Source organism: Nerophis lumbriciformis, linkage group LG19, assembly GCF_033978685.3.
Source record: "Nerophis lumbriciformis linkage group LG19, RoL_Nlum_v2.1, whole genome shotgun sequence".
Lineage (NCBI taxonomy): Eukaryota > Metazoa > Chordata > Actinopteri > Syngnathiformes > Syngnathidae > Nerophis > Nerophis lumbriciformis.
Genome location: NC_084566.2, coordinates 7,574,485 through 7,593,694, shown reverse-complemented (window position 1 = coordinate 7,593,694; position 19,210 = coordinate 7,574,485). Strand labels below are relative to the sequence as shown.

Here is a 19,210-nt window from a genome sequence, read left to right as displayed (position 1 = left end):
CCAACAATATTCCATTTACATTTCATGAATTGAATATTAACCAAGTGTTAGAGATGTTGTTATTTTAAGCGCTAACGCAGACAAACTATTTATAGCGGCGCCGTGATCACTAGCGTGAGTGCCTATGTTTAAATCATCAAGTGCTAAGCTGTTTCCTCACTACCTTTTGCTCATGAAAGTTTATTGTAAATCATAAATCATGCCTCTCACCTGGATAGGCGAGGACATATTTCGACAAGTTGGTACACTTTGACAGCCAAAACGAAACGAAAAAACACTTGGTTCCACACCCCTTTTCTTTGCAAGAATTATGAGTCATTTTTCATCTGAAACGGGAATATAACACAATTCTATCAGTCGACGTCCTAATGACAGCAAACATTGCACAGTAGGTGATGTTTTATCATGTTTGTTTGCTTTCATGAAGTCTGCAGTGAGTAGAAATCAACGATGTAGTGGGGAAAAAAACAAACATTTTGATGGGGTTTTCAAATTAATATGATCAAAATACGTAAATATCAAATGTTATCATAAATGTGCCCGTTACTACATTACATATAATTCAGTGCTGAACTGTACAGTGTACTTTATACTTCCTACAAACGAGCCGTTTGGAATTTGCTCCATTAGTGAAATTTTTCCCAATTGTGACGTCGGCGAATAGCTCCCTATACTGTATGGTAGAATTGTATCCAAAGTGCTTTGCGCCAGTCCGCCATTGTAGTTCGCGCTGTAGTCAATTAACTCCTTCCTTTTCTCTATCCTCTTGTGGCGCAGACTGGTTCATACATGCACATGCATCCTCTGCTGTAATAATACAAATGATCATATAGTTAGAATTGTTATTTGTCAGTAGTCTCGCTATGGAAGCACTAAACTACAATATTGCTGATGGGGAAAAGATGGTGTCGAAGTGGAACCAAATAAATAAACTCGCCCACAGAACGGCGCATCCTGAAGAGACAGTCAGTCAGAAAGCGGCTTGAAAACGGTCTGCAAAAAAAAAAAATGTATTCAACATTTTGACCAAAGAAACACCATTAAATGTTATGTAGACCACAAGGAAGTGTTATAAATGTGGAAAAACAATCATAATATGACCCCTTTAAGATGAAATAAAAACAAAGATATCGTTTTTTTCTTTGCATTTGCCCGTTGCAATAAATACATGAATATTTTTTCTGTCTCACATGAAGGTTTCATCAGATGGAGTGGAGGAGGAGGAGGATGATGATGATGATGATTTCAGCGAGGTACCAGAAAAAGAAGGATACGAGCCGCATATCCCCGAGCATCTACAGGAGGAATATGGTTAGTTGTTAAACACACCAAGGAACCATATGTACACTATCGCAACTTTACATTCTTTTTTGGACACTGAATACAATAGGCCTCCTTCAATTTTTAACTACGATCGTGTGCACAGTTTAGATTTCAATAATTTCTTCCAGACAGAATAATACATACATGACATACACTCACTTCAATCGTATAATTAGTGTTTTTTGAAGATCGTAGAATACCATTTTATGGGTGTACTTACATTAGACCATTGGTATCATGATGGATGAGGGAGAGCTTCCCCTTCCCAGCATGTGCTGGCCTGCATTCACACTCATCATTCATGTTACAAACTATTGTCCCATCACTTACAATTCGGATATTTTAGGACAATTTTTATGACTTGGTGGATTAATACACTTTTATTTTGAGTCATTCTGAACAAGATGGCCAAGTGTGAATCAACTATAACTAGACATGCCCAAGCGCTAATATGTTTATAATCGGTTTAAGTACAGTATTAATATTTCCAGTTTGTAGAAAAGTAAAGTTTATAATTGGTTTAAGTACAGTACTCATAGTTGATGTTTGTAGTCCTGTTCTCTATCTATTCTGAACAATGGCAACACACTGCTTTCATCCTACCCACTTGTCTTTGTTTACATATTTCATCGGAAAGACTAAGTGTTACCACACAGGAGACTTTTACCACGGAAGAGAGTTTTCAAGTCCCAGATTCTCCTTGGCACTATTGCTAGTGATTCCTGCGAGCCAAAGACTTGATTGTATTTGTTTAGACACTTCCTGTCCAGTTTCAGTGAATTGCAATTTTTAAATTTGAGTACCCATTGGAATTTTCATGTTAAAATAATGTAAGTTTTAGAGTGTATGGAGTGTTTGAGTCACTAGAGAAAAAGCGCTATATAAATATAATTCACTTCACTTCACTTTAAAGAGCAAAGAAAATGTGTGTGAAAGCTGTTTGGACTGTGGGGAAGGCTCATGAAGACGTTGAATACATATAATAATCATATAAATCATAAAAATAAATAGTGTTCCTACATCGGGGACAAATTCACCTACCACAGGGATAATGTAATCCCCAGAATAATTGAGGGCAACACTGTAATTATTTGTTCATTTCCACTGATGGTACACACTTATCATTGAATATTTTTTCCTGGGTTACTAACATGGCGAGCCCTTCTCCTTTCCTTTCTCTGTCTATCTTTCTTGTCCTTATTGTGTCACCCTGATTATTAGTCTTTTTATCCCTGCCTGCTCAGGACGCTATCGCCTTCTTTCTCAAATTAACATGTTAATTACAGCCCCCGCTTAACCCTGGGAAATCAATACCTCCCGTGTTGTTGTTTTTTTCTTTACCTCCTCTCTGCTTTTCCTTTTCTTCTGTCAAAGAGCTGCACATGAGTTGTTTGTCAAGGTGATCATTTTAACTGTATTTGGAAATTGGTCTCTGTGATTCTTTATTACTAATGTAAATAGAAGGTAATACACCTTTATCAGTCCTATTAAGTATAAATGAGTAAATATATACACAAAAGTGTATAAATCAGAGAAATTGTGACTTCAGCAGATAGGAAGTACTTGCATACCTCTCCGTCACTCATTTGGAATGAAAGAGCTGCTGAGAGTTTGAATTGTGTCTTGCTGCGGGTGGAAGTCATTTTCCATCATAACTTTGCTACTGTCGGGGGAGGAGAGGATGGACACCAAGGGAAAAGCTGGCCTTGCTTATCAGTTCAGTTTCCACTCAGCAGCATCATAAAGTGCTTCCATGTGGACCCTGAACCTCATTAGCAGATAGTCTGTTCTTGCTTTTTTTAAACACTACATGATTTTATTTGCATTTTTTTGTTGTTCTATTTATACATATTTTATGATTTGACACTAGGACTATGTATTATGGCCTGTGTATTCCTAAATCGATTTAATTTCGATTCATATGGTTCTAAATCAATTAAACACGATTTCAGTCATTTGATCTACAATTAAATATTGGAAATGTTTCAGACTTGTCACAAAATACATATGTACTTAGATTTTTTTCTTCATCATAAAAAACGTTTGCTTAAACTTTCTCCAATGTCTCGCGAGTGCAATTTTAAAAACAGGAAAGGAATTAATAGTGAAAGTTTAATTGTCATTGCAACATTCCATCACTGCAAATTGCACTCAGGTATTATTTCTTCAAGTCCAAAATAATAACAGTAAATATGTAAGCTATTTTTCTGTGAGTCATATATTTTTTAGCACACTCAGACAGAATGTAACACACAGCAATTTTATCATGATCTTACTAGACTCTAATAATCGATATTACAACTTTTTAGGCCAATTTAAAGATTCCGATAAAATCAACTATTTTACCGAGCCCTATTTGACACTTTACTCTTACTCTGCCTTTATGGCTTTCTAGCTACTTTTGTTGTCCAGGCAAAGTTCAACTTACAATAATAGTCTTGAAATGTTTATACTCCAATCCACTATGTTTTGACAATACTCACCATTAGATCCTTTGCTACTTCATACCATCAGGGTCAGTTCCATACATCAGTATTTCTATCATTAAGTTGCAGTTTGCTAATCATTTCAAACAGGGCTATACACATTGAGGCATTACAAAACATTGACACAGAATAATCTGTACACAGGCGGCTGTGGCACAGGAGGTAAAGCGGGTAGTCCAGTAACCAGAGGGTTGGTGGTTCAAATCATTCAAATTAATGTTTGCCAGAGGTTGGAGAGGTTGATGGTAGAGATGCACTGAAATAAAATTCTTGGCCGAAACTGAAAACAGAAAACGAGGAATACAACGCTAAAAACCAAAACACTGAAATAAATTAAGCAAATGATCATTTCTTAAAATATCTTGAGGGTGGTGGGACAAAAAGGCAAGTGGTAGAACCAAAAACATGTCACCTGCACAAAGCCGGAGGATATCACAGATGTCCGTAAAGACAAGCTGATTTTCGACCAAAATCAAGGCTTTTGCCGAAGCAGGCTGCAGCCCAAAAATCTATAATCCATTCATCCATTTCCTACCCGCTTGTCCCTTTCAATAACCTTATAATCTTTAGCACGGTCTAAGAAATGTACAAGCGTTGTCTAACTGTCTTCAACCTCGGCAGATATGATGTGTTGCAAGACGACTGACTTGTGTGGGTGGCGTTGCTTCAGATGGCCGTCCAGCAACTTGGGGGTTACTGGTTCGAATCCTATGCCGCTGACACTGGTGTATGAATGTGAAAGAATGTTTGGTGGTGGTTGGAGAGTCCGTAGGCGCAATTTGGCAACCACATTTCCATCAGTGGTACAAATGTAGGTTACTGCCATCAATGTGTGAATTTGCAGTTAATGAATGTTTAATTTTCAGTTCTCACTGTAAAGCGCTTTGAGTGTCTAGAAAAGTGTTATGTAAATCTAATCCATTCTTGCTATTTATTTTGTGTATCTCAACAATCTACAACATTCAAAGACAGAAAGTATTTTGCTTTGCTATCAGGTCATATTAGTATCAATGATCACACAAAATTACATGAAAGACAGACTTGAAGACTTTTGATCGGCTGATATTCTCAGTGCAGCTAATTGGATTGTAAACCTAGAATGCAAAACAGATGTTTAGTTCCACTTTTTTTGTTGACAGGTTTGATTCCCTCTTCAGCCCCCTCTTCCACTCCAGCATTGCCTGTGACAAAAAGAACTCCTGTCCAAAAGCCTTTTACTCCACCTTTAGCTTCATGTTCTCACTCCAGGAGGCTCCAAAGACTCAAAGAAGAAGAGAGGGATCCTACTTGTGCTGCTGCAACATTACACCTCCTTCGAAAAGACCTTCCTCTGACTGCAGTATCCAGGTAAAAATACTTGGAAAAATACTCTTTACTGTACATACAGTGCTTTCTTCAACTTAGTATTTTCGTAAATAGTTGTGTCCAGTAATTTGTGTGAAGTTCTGCCAGGCACAGCCTTAAGAGTCAATATGCCCGCCAGGAAACTCAGCTTCTCCACCAGGATGTCAGGGATGATGGTATTGAACGCCGAGCTGTAGGTGACCAACAGCATCCTTACATAGGTGTCTGGGAGTTCCAGATGTTTCACAGCTGAAGGGAGATGGCATGGCAATGGCATCCTCTGTGCACCTGTTTGGTCTGTAGGCAAACTGGAGTAGATCCAAGTTCTGGGCGAGGCAGGTTTTGATATGGCACTCCATAAACACAGACATCAGTACCACTGGTCTATAGTCATTTAAGTCTTTTATGGCTGTCCTCTTGGGGACTGGGATGACAGTGGCTGCCTTAAGACAAGGCGGGACTTGGGCTTGTGCCGGGGATTAATTGAATACCCTTGTCAGTACTCCTACCAGCTGGTCTGCACAGTCTCAGAGCACCTTTTCTAGTATGTCATTCGGCACAGGCGCTTTACACGGGTTTAAAGCCTTCAGTGCCGGACGAGCAGTTGAGGACTAAAGGGTAGTAAGGGCATCTGCGATGTTGCTGATCTGGATAACTCAAAACGGGCAAAGAAATGATGGCGTTCCTCAACTAGCGAATCTTACATGTTGTTGACTGCAGCTGAGTTACTTTTGTGGCTCGTCAAGTGTTTGATGCCTTGCCACTTCCACCATGAGTCTTTGTTGTCCAGGTGCGCCTTCACTTTCCTCCTTGATGTTTCTTTCCTTACCCTCCAATAAAAGCAAGTGAAATGTGTTTCATTGTAGTGTGACTTGACTGACAGACACAAGGTGAGGTGCTTGGTCATCTCGAAGGAGAGTAAATGTGCCGTTCTTTCACAGAGCCAGTTGAGATGGCTCAGGGAACTTGCCCAGATGCTTTCTAGATGCCCCCATGGTGAGGTGTTCTTGGCATGCCCAGCTGGAAAGAAACCTCAGGAAAAACCTAGAAGACATTGGAGGGACCATTTCTCACAGCTGGCCTAAGAACCCCTCAGTGTACCCCAGTAGAGCATGAAGTGGTGACTGCAGACCAGAAAGTAAATTGGTATCCCTCCTGAGACTGTTGCCTCTTGACTCAGACCCAGATAAGCAGAAGAAAAAAATAAATCCACTTCCACTTTTACACATCTCAGTTTTCTAAGAAAGATTCTAGCCTACCACCTGAGCACTTTTGAGGTGCACCTACTAAACTGCTTAAGTGTGTGTGAATGTATTATTTGTATTATATATTGTAGCAACAAAAAAACAAACTAATTTAATAAAATGTTTACTTGCAGCAGTTCCTCTCATCCAAGTTCGACTCAGTCCAACACAGGCCCAACAACTTCAAAGGCTCCAGTGGTTCCTTTTGGTTTAGATCTGTACTACTGGGGCCAAGATCAGCCCAACTCCGGGAAGATCATCAAGTATTATCACTGGAACACGTGCATAGATAGCATTGTGTAAAATGTAGCATTCTGATCCACATGTGTACTGCTGTGTTTACCTTCAGAATGGGCTCTCAGCACCAATTCTGGGTTCCATCTATTGTGGAAGAAGAGGTGGAGAACAAGGAAATGTTGGCGGAGAGCAAATGCAGATACATCTCCTTCCCCGGCAAATTCACTCCTGTTAACCATTACTGCCATGTGCCAATAGGCAACGGGAAGCTGTGTAAGAGACAGGACCGGCTGAAGGTAACACAACAAAGTAGTTTGATCTCTAAATGGGATACACAACTACTTCTTATTATTACTATTACTTTCTTCAGCTACTTCCCTCATTTAAAACTTAAAAACTCGGACAGGCAAAAACTTGTATATAATATCCTCATGTTTACATATTGTTTTTGTTTGGTTTTTAACAAAGAAAACTATTGTGTAGTTACATTTTGGGTTTACACTAATTCAAGGGTTAGAGGTTTAGGAGCCATTTTTTTCCTTTTATTTTGTAATATACTGTATATTTGTAAGAACCACAAGTGAAAAATGGTAATGGTGGATTAGTGGGATATATAGCATTAGACCCGACTGCAGAAAAACATTTAAGGGGGGGGCATTAAATTTTATCAGGGGGCCTTCTGCCAAAAATTAACTCCTGCCGCGGGAGCGCACACGCTTTTTAAAGCTGCACTGCTGGCGTTTCATCTGTCCACAACTGACTACTAGGTGTGAGACAAACACTTATATTTGTGGGTTTTGTATGGATATGTGTTTACATTGTTTTAAATCCTTGATCGTGGCCGCAAAATCAAAGAGTTGGCCATTCATATGGAACAATGAGATTGTAAAGGACTGTTGTTGATCCGATGTTGATGTGCTAAAATCCATTTTTTGTTTAGAAGCTACATTAAATATTACAGTGACTGTTCTTTGTTCATCCACATAATAAATATTATTAAAGTGTTTGGATGTATTCATTAAATGAATGTATTCTTGGTTGTCAAAAAAAGATTCAAAGTTATATCTGGATAATGACACATTTCATCTGTGTAGTATTTGTCTTACATGTAGTAATAAGTTGTGGACAGACGAAGCCCCAGCAGTGCGTGCTGAGGTGGCGGGATTACATTTTTGGTACAACACCAAAAGAAGCAAATAACAGATTTAACTTACAGTTGTGTAGATGTCACGATCGATGACTCGCCTGCTGATGACATCTTAGCAGTAAATATAAAAGGTGTCCTTTTAGGGACGGCGTGGCGCAGTGGAAGAATGGCCGTGCGCGGCCCGAGGGTCCCTGGTTCAATCCCCACCTAGTTCCAACCTCGTCATGTCCGTTGTGTCCTGAGCAAGACACTTCACCCTTGCTCCTGATGGGTGCTGGTTAGCGCCTTGCATGGCAGCTCCCTCCATCAGTGTGTGAATGTGTGTGTGAATGGGTAAATGTGGAAGTAGTGTCAAAGCGCTTTGAGTACCTTGAAGGTAGAAAAGCGCTATACAAGTACAACCCATTTATCATTTATTTATCATTTTCACTGTATCTCAGTTTTACACATATTGCAATGTGGAACATGGTAAAACAACACATTTTGGTTTGGTTTTTGGCGGTGACTTCCTCGTCTTACAAGGAAAAGCATCTGATTGGCACTCCTTCATTACTAACCCCAACCCCTTTCTTAAGTACGCTGTTAAAAAGCTTTGATTGGGTATATTCCGAATTTGTCTCACCTATTGATAAGAATACATGTCAGCTAGTTGTGTTATCATCTTAGTCAATGTGCTTTTGTTTTGATTAGTTATCGTTTTATTTTTACCTGCTCCACTGTAAAAAACAAAAAACAACCAAATAAAATAAACAGCTTTCAGCCCAGGGCTGGCAGGACTGACTCTGTTATTGAGAATGTACACTGGACCAAACCGAAAACAGTAACAAAACCTAACCCTAGATGGAACACTGCAAGTGCTCTACTGTAGCTCCATAAGTCTGTAACATCTCTCATGTCTTTGAAAGGTGCTCTACTTTTCCCATATTTTCCCTATTTAATTTCATAATAATAATAATCAATGTATTTCATAAGGTGCTTTCTAAGACACCTTGTGGTTAGAGTGTCCGCCCTGATATCGGTAGGTCTTGAGTTCAATCCCTGGCCGAGTCATACCAAAGACTATAAAAATGGGACCCATTACCTCCCTGCTTGACAATCAGCATCAAGGGTTGGAATTGGGGGTTAAATCACCAAAAAGGATTCCGGGGCGCGGCCACCGCTGCTGCTCACTGCTCCCCTCACCTCCCAGGGGGTGATCAAGGGCGATGGGTCAAATGCAGAGAATAATTTCGCCACACCTCGTGTGTCTGTGTGTGTGACAATCATGGGTACCGTATTTTTCGGACTATAAGTCGCAGTTTTCTTCATAGTTTGGCCGGGAGTGCGACTTATACTCAGGAGCGACTTATGTGTGAAATTATTAACACATTACTGTAAAATATCAAAAAATATTATTTAGCTCATTCACGTAAGAAACTAGACGTATAAGATTTCATCGGATTTAGAGATTAGGAGTGACAGATTGTTTGGTAAACGTATAGCATGTTCTATATGTTATAGTTATTTAAATGACTCTTACCATAATATGTTACGTTAACATACCAGGCACGTTCTCAGTTGGTTATTTACGCGTCATATAACGTACACTTATTCAGCCTGTTGTTCACTATTCTTTATTTATTTTAAATTGCCTTTCAAATGTCTATTCTTGGTGTTGGGTTTTATCAAATAAATTTCCCCAAAAAATGCGACTTATACTCCAGTGCGACTTATATATGTTTTTTTCCTTCTTTATTATGCATTTTCGGCCGGTGCGACTTATACTCCGGAGCAACTTATAGTCCGAAAAATACGGTACTTTAACTTAGGGTCGCTGGACAGCAGCGAAAAGCATAACAATTACAGTTAAAAATGTAAGCATACATAACGCCTGCAGCAGAGCAGTGTGTTTCTCTGTCACATGTTTAAAATGTGTAATTCTAGTGACTTATTACTGTGCCCTGTAGTGTCCGTTCCATGGGCGTATCATTCCTAGGGATGAGGAGGGCCGGCCCTCCTCCCAGGAGGAGCGTCAGAGAGAAGAGAATGAGAAGAGGAAGAAAGAAGAATCAAATAGTAAGTGTGCACAAATATTGTTAAACAAATATTGTTCAGGTGAACATGTTCTGCCAGTCCTAACCACAAAGACAACTCATATCTAAAAATAATTTACGAAAGCAGTCATGATTACATAAGCAGCTATAACTATTAAATAGTATGTGTGTGTGTGGCAAGTTCTCTAAACAGAGGTGACCATAAAAGTAAATTTTTATGTAGGATAGTTCATGTGATTTGCATACAAATATAGTAAAAGTTAAGACTCAAATGTTTTTTCTATAATTAATCAAAGCAAATATATATGGCCATGAAGTATTTGATAACAGCATTTTTATGAAAGTAAATTACTCCCTTTTTTTTTTATCGTCTTAATGTGCAACTAACTGACAGACATACAAGGTGGAGGTAATATTGATAGTTTTAATACAGAAAACAATGTGAAATACATATGAAGAATGAAAGAAAATGTATAAAGGCTCACAACTTTCTTTATGCCATGATGGATTATGTACAAAATAAAAAAGTACACAAGTAGACTAAATCACCAACAAGTGATACTTTGTATATTACATTCCACTAAATAATACATGGACAAACGGACTATGCAGTGAATAAGTGAAGTGAAGTGAATTACATTTATATAGCGCTTTTTCTCAAGTGACTCAAAGCGCTTTACATAGTGAAACCCAATATCTAAGTTACATTTAAACCAGTGTGGGTGGCACTGGGAGCAGGTGGGTAAAGTGTCTTTCCCAAGGACACAACGGCAGTGACTAGGATGGCGGAAGTGGGGATCGAACCTGCAACCCTCAAGTTGCTGGCACGGCCGCTCTACCAACCGAGCTATGCCGCCCCAAGCTAGTCCGCTGTGCAGAGACAAGAGGGGCAGACACACAAACTGAAACAGGAATCACAGAATATCACTAATCCCCTGAAGACATGTCCCAGTCATTTACTATCAATGAAAAAAAGACACTTCTTTAAAAAGACATGTGAAGATGAACCAACTTATACTATCTTTGAAATATTGTTATCGCTCCCTTAAAGATATACTGTATAACGAAAACCCATAATTGTCACCTAAATGAAAATACACAACATCGGGGAAATGTACTGAAAACTAAATTCGTTGTACTTTTTGAAGTGGAATGACAATTAAATTCTATTTTATGTACTTGACTATCATCTTATTCACTTACATGGATGATTAAAAAAGTACAGGTACATTGTAATAGCTTGTATTGCCTTGCATTGCGCACACGCTGCTACTGTGGCTCCTTCTCTTCTACACCCGGTCTATTAAAATGTTCTGTGTGTGTCATTTGTTTATTCACGTGTTAGAAAAATAAATCAAATGTGGTCTACTGGCACCGCACTTGAAAGAGAAGAGAAGAAGGATGAGTGACATATTTGTGTTGAAGGACATTTCACCGGCAACAAGCAGGAAATGACTCCTCCCTCCCTCCCTGTTCGTCAGCCCACAAAGTGTATTGTGTTGGGTCAGTACATCTGACAATATTTCATACACATATTGTGTCCCTTACAGTTTTCCAAATTTGGCTTCGTAGTGACCCACGATGTCCTTGTAGGAGCTGCACTCCTTGCGCAGGTCCGACACCTCAGTCCTCAAAACCGAGTTCTCCCGCTCCAAGAACGCCGCTCGCACCGTGATCTGGTTCTCTTTTAGTCTGTGGGCGTCGCGTGAGCGCTTGGCTGCCACGTTGTTCTTGTTTCGTCTGTGCCAGTACTTTTCGTCCTTCTGTTCGTCAGGAACGTACACCTTTTTAGCTTTCTTAATCATGGGCTGAGGCTTGAGCTCTTCTTCGCTGAACTTGTGTTTGCGGGGGTTGAAGAGTTCGCCCCCCGGTACACTAGACAAGACCAGGTCTGTGGGGTCTGGCTCGTAGTTGATTTCGACTTCGATTTCGTCAGGATTAACAGGCTCTGGTGACGTGCACTCTGCTTCTGTTTTTACTTCTGACGTAACATCACACGTGATGTCTGTCTCGCAGTTAGTGATGATCACCACCTCCTCATCACACTTGCCCAGCTCCTCAATGGGCAGCAGGCCCACGTCGGCCTTCTTCTTTTCCATCGAAATGCTCCCTTGGAGGGAGTCTTCTCCCTGTGAGGCGGAGATGCCGTTCTCCATGAGGAACTCCTCGAGGTCCATGTACTCCAGGTGGAAGTCCTCGTCGCCATAGGGGATGGTCTTGTCCCAGATAGCGGGGGTGAGGGCGGCTGACGGCCCCATCTCACTGACTCCTCCGCCCAGGTCGGCACTGTCATCCAGACCCAGTTTCTCCTTGTCAGTGTCTTCATCACCGTCCAGTATATTCGGCGGAGGCATTTCCATTATTTTCTTCAGAACAACGGGGAACGACGTGGGGGCCCCGGTGCCCGTTTCCAGTGTGACGACGACAGCTTCTTCGGACATTTTCCCTTCCTCGTTAGTTCGCGTTAAAAAAAAAATAATAATAAGCGCCTGCTCAGCTTTAAAACGTCTGTTATTTAAGCATACAAAAGTATTCGCAATGACTAAATAAAATAACAACCTACAATTTACCGATATCGTTAGCTCACTTCCTCACGTGACTAGATAAACTAGAGGTTATGCGGGAACATGCAGTGTTTATTCATAACATAACAATATAAACCAAAACCAGGGTAAAAATTTGGCAAAAATCTTCATTAAAAGCTGAAGCATATAAAAAGTTGCACTTTTGAAAACCAACGTACTTGTGCGTGTGTGTGTGGTGTGTTTTTAAAAATAGTGTATTTTGGAAGGAACATACTTGTTTGTAGATAAACATGCTAAAAAATAAGACATGCTTTAGTAAGTCTCTCACACACGCACGCACACACAATGCAGAAGAGTTGTGATGCACGAGTGCTGGTGTGTGGTCTACAGTGTGAGTGGCACTCATGCTTGTGAAAACAAACACAGACACCATCTGGAGTGTTGAAAGAGAAATGAAGACTGCTGCAACATCTATGTCTGAATCCTCTTTGATCCTTTGATCCTTTTTATTTCTCACTTCATCTTTCTACTTTGAAAACTCTTCTTTAGACTTACTTAGTTTGGGTCTCGGTCCACTTGTCTGTAGACATGATGCCATCATCACACACAACACGAAACTGAACTACAATTGTCACCATAATAACATTTTATACACTTTAAGTGAACACTAATATTTCACATCTATTTTCATTCATTATATTATAGTGTATTGCTATACCATTAGCATACACATCAATTATTTATAACAATATGAATGTATCATGTGATACAAAATGTTAAGTTGCTTTTATTTTTTCCATAATACTGTATGGTATAATATATGTTTGCCTATTTCTCCAAACTTTAGGGACATGTTATACAATAACTACAAGCTACTGTAAATTGCATCAGAACTTCTTAACCTTATGCCCCACTTGTACAGTTCACGCAAATATTAACACTGAATTATCCATTTTAATCTTAAATGTATTAGTATTTAAATAATTTGGCCTACCTACTGACAGTTTAACAGGTTTACTAAATAAACCTTGTCAGATTATTTGAAAACAGATTTGTATTTTTACACACACTGCATGCATAACAAGAATGATGTCCGTCAGATCACAAAATAAATATTAATCAAATATACTGCAAAAGAAATGAGTTAGAAAAATACATACACATTGTATATAATTATCAATTACATATACCGTATTTTTCGGAGTATAAGTCGCACCGGAGTATAAGTCGCACCTGCCGAAAATGCATAATGAAGAAGGAAAAAAATATATTTAAGTCGCACTGGAGCGCGGCCAAACTATGAAAAAAACTGCGACTTATAGTCGGAAAAATACGGTACATATAATATTACAATACATATAATATTACATATACATATAATTATTTATCATATTTTTTGCAGTTAAAGGGGACCTATTATGCAAAACCAACTTTTCATACCTGATGGTACCTGCTTTTGTGTATTTGGGATCCCCATACGTCTCGAAAATTTGAACTCAAACCATGGAGGCATCGCTGAGATATTTATAAAATAATTTTTCCTTCCTTCATACTTCTGCCAAACGAGCCGTTATGCATTTTTCCCATGTTTTTCTTAGTTGTGACGTCAGACAATATCTCCATATATGGTAGAAATTTACCCAAAGACCTTTGCCCGAATCCATCATTGTAGTCTGAAGCAATAGACAGTAAGTTCCTTCCTTTTCTCTATCTTGTTGTGGGGCAGACTGGCTCGTACATGCACATGCATCCCCCGCTGTTGCCATTTCATAAAAAAAGTAGCGTATATAGTTCCAACTTATATCTTTCAGTACACTCAATACGAAAGTGCTAAAATAACAACATGGCTGACGAGGATAAGGCACAGTCGAAGTGGAACCGCATAAACAAACCCGCCCATAAAACGGCCCACCCTAAGGAGACTGTCAGAAAGGGACTTTAAGATGGACCGTAAAACATAATCTATACAACATTTTGACAAAAGAACCACCATTACATGTTATGTAGACCATAAGTAAGTTTTTTAGATGTAGAAAAAAATCATAATCTGACTCCTTTAGGAAACTTCTTCATGACTTTTGCTCAGACTTCTTTTGATAGTTTTAGCGTGTAATTCAATCAACTTACTGATGCATTACTGCCACAAGTGGTGGAAGAATGTATGACAACTGAGTACCGTGCGGCCCATACATATAACAGCTGGGAAAGAACAGCCCAGCAATGGTTAAGAAACACTGAATTAAGAAAGATAAAATGAGAATTTAAAAAATGAGAACAGTAAGCTACATATTTACATGTAGTAATCATAAGGTAGAAGTTACAAAATCCAATATTTATTTGCCAAACTATACGCACAGCAATCCGTTGAGGGGAATTGTTCGCCCATGTTTATCTTTATGTTATGTTTATGTTTTATTGCAGACTGGTGTGATGCAGAGTTAGTTCGTGACATTGAGATTCAAACAGGACAAGACCTTGGTTCTGACAGGATGGACAAAAAGAATAAGAAGAAGAAAAAGAAGAAGAGTAAATATGCAAACCTCAGCAATCTGAAGAACAAAGCAAACACGTCTCGTTCTCGCCTGGAGAATCGAATATTCAACAAGTACGTTGTTTTCTGATATTTATATTCATGGTGTGATGTCGTACAGTAACGGTATATGCAATCAATATATTTTCACACATTGACAATGTTTATGGTCTACAGCGTTCAAAGACAAAATACAAAAACATGGACTAAATATATATTTTGTAAATATCTGCATGCTATAGTACGTCAACCTCCCAGTTTGGTACGTACATACCACTGCTGTCTTCTGATGTTTATCCACGACCACTATGTCACACTGCTTGGACGTCACTATTATGTCAGTCTGGATTTGTAGGTCCCACAGGATCTTGGCCTGGTTGTTCTCAACTACCTTTGGTGGTATCTGGTATCTTGATTCTGGGACCTTCAGTCCATATTTGTGATACAGATGTTCTCAGTACACCGGGACTGCTCCCAGGTTATGGCGCTCCATATATGCTTTGCCTGCCATCATCTTACACCTTGCTGTGATGTGCTGAACTGTCTCTGGGGCTTCTTTGCACAGCCTGCAACTGATGTTGTAGACCCCGTCTCTATTGATGTTGTGTTTTTGTGCTGCCATGATTAGTGTTTTCTTTCAGTCCAGCCTTTTCCAACCACTGGTATGTTTTCTTAATGTCAGACATTTGTTCAATTCATCGGTGGTACATGCCATGCAGGGGCTTGTCTCTCCATATACAGCTTGTCTGGCTCCTCCTCTTTACTGGACTTCTGTTGCCTCAGGTATTCACTTAGCCGTTCTTCCCTGACCATTTTGTTGATGTATTCCTGAAGGCCTGTTGTTTCCTCCTGTAGAACACTGTGTGACACTCACTAGTCCTCAGCCCCCCTCTGTTTGCTTTGTGTAGAGCCTCAGGATGCTGGACTTAGGGTGGAACCCTCCATGCATTGTAAAGAGCTTTCTTGTCTTTATACCACTGGCTTGCATCTGTTACAGGGTATCATGCCAGCTGGGTATCTGATTACTGGTAGGGCCTGGATTGTATTCTTGCCGTTTCATCACTTTTGTTCTACCACATAAACACTTGAAGTATTTCTTCTTCTGTCCTATAGCTTGATCAAACATATTTCCTCAGAGACCACACAATCATCTTTACAGAGGAAGGAAGCTGATTCTACTCATTGAATATCAAACATTGAACCCCAGTGGTCCAACTTTTATGTTGATATTTCATATTTCACCTTAGAAAGTGTTGTTTGCCTGGGATTTTTTGCTCTGTGTAGGCCTCAGGATGCTGGACTTAGGGTGGAACCCTCCATGCATTGTAAAGAGCTTTCTTGTCTTGATACCAGTGGCTTGCATCTGTTACAGGGTATCATGCCAGCTGGGTATCTGATTACTGGTAGGGCACAGGTCTTAATGGCCTGGATTGTATTCTTGCCGTTCAGCTAGCTCTTCAGGATCCGCCTCACCCTCTGCAGGTATTTGGCCGTAGATGAACTCCGAGCTGCCTTCTCAAGGTTACGAGTGGCCTCATAATTGTCTTCCACAGCCTCGTCAAATCCCTGATGTTGATGTTACAAAGTTCCAGGCACTCCAGTATCCATGTGTGTGGCATGAAGCCATAGGCTTTCTTGTAGTCATTCCAGACAGTACACAGGTTGGTGCTTCTGGTCTCACAGTTTCGGGAGATTGCCATGTCTACTATTAGTTGGCTTTTGGCCCCCTGGTGTTATTGCCAATGCCCTTCTGTGCGCTGTTCATGTGTTGATCCATATGCCTACCTACTTTGGCTTCTATGACCGGAATTTCCATGAGGGAGGTTATAGGCCGGTAGTTTGATGGTACTGTTTACGTGTACAAAAACACATGCACAATGCAAAATGAACTGCAAAACCCAAAATTGGGGTCCATAAGAGTTATTTGTCCCATAAAGGGTGGACTGGACTGTCCAGTAATTGACCTAGTTCCATTGCACACCTTCTGCATGTACATCTTCCTGACAACCAGCCTCCTCTGCAGTGGACTTTTTGTTTTCGCTCTCACAAGTTTAATTTGTACTGTAGTGGAATTTCAAATCCAAAATACTCTTATCTCCAATCAATATTTTTTTAAATGAATTAAAATAATCTTACTTGGTGCTTGACTCTATAAAATTTACAATTTTAACATGCGACATTCCTTTTAAGATTTTGATTTATTGGTCCCCGTTGGGGAAATTCATTTTCACTGCCGTACATTTAAACAATAGACATTACACATCACAAAACAAAAATACATCATACATGACCAACACATTTATAGGCTTAAAAACACACATTTTTAAATATTGTTTGAAAAACAAAACAATTGATTGTATTACAAACAACTACAGTAGTTTTATGTAATAATGTGTTTGTGGACTTCTACGGTATCTCCTTCCGGCTACTTCTCCGTCAAACACATCATCAGCAGCTTCACCATATTTTCATTGCTAACTTAGCTGAGAAAAAGTTAATAATAAAAACTAGGGGTGTGGGAAAAAATAGATTCGAATTCGAATCGCGATTCTCACGTTGTGCGATTCAGAATCGATTCTCATTTTTAAAAAATCCATCCATCCATCCATTTTCTACCGCTTATTCCCTTTGGGGTCGCTGGAGCCTATCTCAGCTACAATCGGGCGGAAGGCGGGGTACACCCTGGACAAGTCGCCACCTCATCGCTTTTAAAAAATCGTTTTGTTTTTTTAATTTTATTTTTTTAATTTTTTTTTAAATTAATCAATCCAACAAAACAATACACAGCAATACCATAACAATGTAATCGAATTCCAAAACCAAACCCGACCCAGCAACACTCAGAACTGCAATAAACAAAGCAATTAAAAGACACAAACACGACACAGAACAAACCAAAAGTAGTGAAACAAAAATGAATATTATCAACAACAGTATCAATAGTAGTTACAATTTCAACATAGCAGTCATTAAAAATCCCTCATTGACATTATCATTAGACATTTATAAAAAAAAAAAAAGAAAGAACAATAGAGTCACAGTGGCTTACACTTGCATCACATCTCATAAGCTTGACAACACACTGCGTCCAATATTTTCACAAAGATAAAATAAGTCATATTTTTGGTTCATTTAATAGTTAAAACAAATGTACATTATTGCAATCAGTTGATAAAACATTGTCCTTTACAATTATAAAAGCTTTTTACAAAAATCTATTACTCTGCTTGCATGTCAGCAGACTGGGGTAGATCCTGCTGAAATCCTATGTATTGAATGAATAGAGAATCCTTTTGAATCGGGAAAAGAAATTGTTTTTGAATCGAGATTCTTGTTGAATTGGGGAAAAAAAATCGATATTGAATCAAATCGTGGGACACTCAAAGATTCACAGCCCTATAAAAAACATAATGGAAAGATGAGGACCACATTATTTTGTCAGTTAGGAATTTATAAAAAAACAAAAAAACTATGCTTTTATTAGCTTATTAAATATCCACTGCAGAGGACGCCGGTTCTTATTTGGACGTGGGCGTGTGTTTAGTACTTTTGTTGTTTTGTCATCATCTGAAGAAGTGCTTTTGCTGTTTGCAGGAGTTCCATGCGACGAGTCGCTGAGACGCTGAGTAAAGCTGACAGCAGGAAACACGACAAGTTTTCCAACCAGTTCAACTACGCTCTCAACTAAACACTTTCATAAATTTCATCACTTTTGTCCTACCACATAAACACTTGAAGTATTTCTTCTTCTATCCTATAGCTTGATCAAACATATTTCCTCAGAGACCACACAATCATCTTTACAGAGGAAGGAAGCTGATTCTACTCATTAAATATCAAACATTGAACCCCGGTGGTCCAGCTTTTGTGTTGATATTTTATATTTCACCTTAGAAAGTGTTGATGTACGCCTGGGATTGTTTGCTTTTTTTAATACAAGTTCTCATAACTTTATTTATAACTCTAACTAGATTTATTGTATTTTATTTGTACTCTTTCGGTCTCATGACGTGACTAGATTAAGGAAACAGTTTTCTCATTAATGTTGTGTCATAAATGTATGTATTGTAATCTGAAGAAATGAATTGACAATAAATGTTGATCATCCATGCACTTATTAAAAACGACTGCTGTACATGAAATTACCCTTCTGTATTTTTATTCCTAATAATCACAACATTACATTGTGAGAAGGATAGTAAAAGAAATGAGGAACGAAAAGAAAGATCTTCCATTTCTGTTCGTTGACTTCAAGAAAGCCTTCGATTCTGTCAACAGAGGCCATGTTTATCATTCTACCCCACCATGGTATTCTAGATGAGATTGTTCTGGCCATTAAGG

At 39.1% G+C, this 19,210-nt stretch overlaps 2 protein-coding genes across 5 annotated transcripts in view; one reads left to right on the top strand and one right to left on the bottom strand.

The window, feature by feature from the left end:
• Window positions 1–18,991, top strand: part of uvssa (UV-stimulated scaffold protein A) — a 46,300-nt gene extending 27,309 nt beyond the window's left edge. The window contains exons 9-15 of one of the 4 annotated variants that reach the window (XM_061979604.1): window positions 1,197–1,311; window positions 4,949–5,156; window positions 6,535–6,660; window positions 6,747–6,930; window positions 9,728–9,836; window positions 14,761–14,944; window positions 18,464–18,991. In XM_061979604.1, coding sequence (XP_061835588.1) covers window positions 1,197–1,311; window positions 4,949–5,156; window positions 6,535–6,660; window positions 6,747–6,930; window positions 9,728–9,836; window positions 14,761–14,944; window positions 18,464–18,557 — 1,020 coding nt within the window. In that variant the 3' untranslated portion in view covers window positions 18,558–18,991. Of the gene's footprint in view, window positions 1–1,196; window positions 1,312–4,948; window positions 5,157–6,531; window positions 6,661–6,746; window positions 6,931–9,727; window positions 9,837–14,760; window positions 14,945–18,463 lie in introns of those variants that run through there. The other 3 variants (XM_061979603.1, XM_061979605.1, XM_061979606.2) reach the window with 3 other exon arrangements.
• LOC133618850 (thyrotroph embryonic factor-like) lies at window positions 11,286–12,360 on the bottom strand. The gene has a single exon (XM_061979607.2). The coding sequence runs from the start codon at window positions 12,253–12,255 to the stop codon at window positions 11,359–11,361; it is 897 nt and encodes a 298-aa protein (XP_061835591.2). The 5' UTR covers window positions 12,256–12,360; the 3' UTR covers window positions 11,286–11,358.
• Window positions 18,992–19,210: the final 219 nt, after the last annotated feature.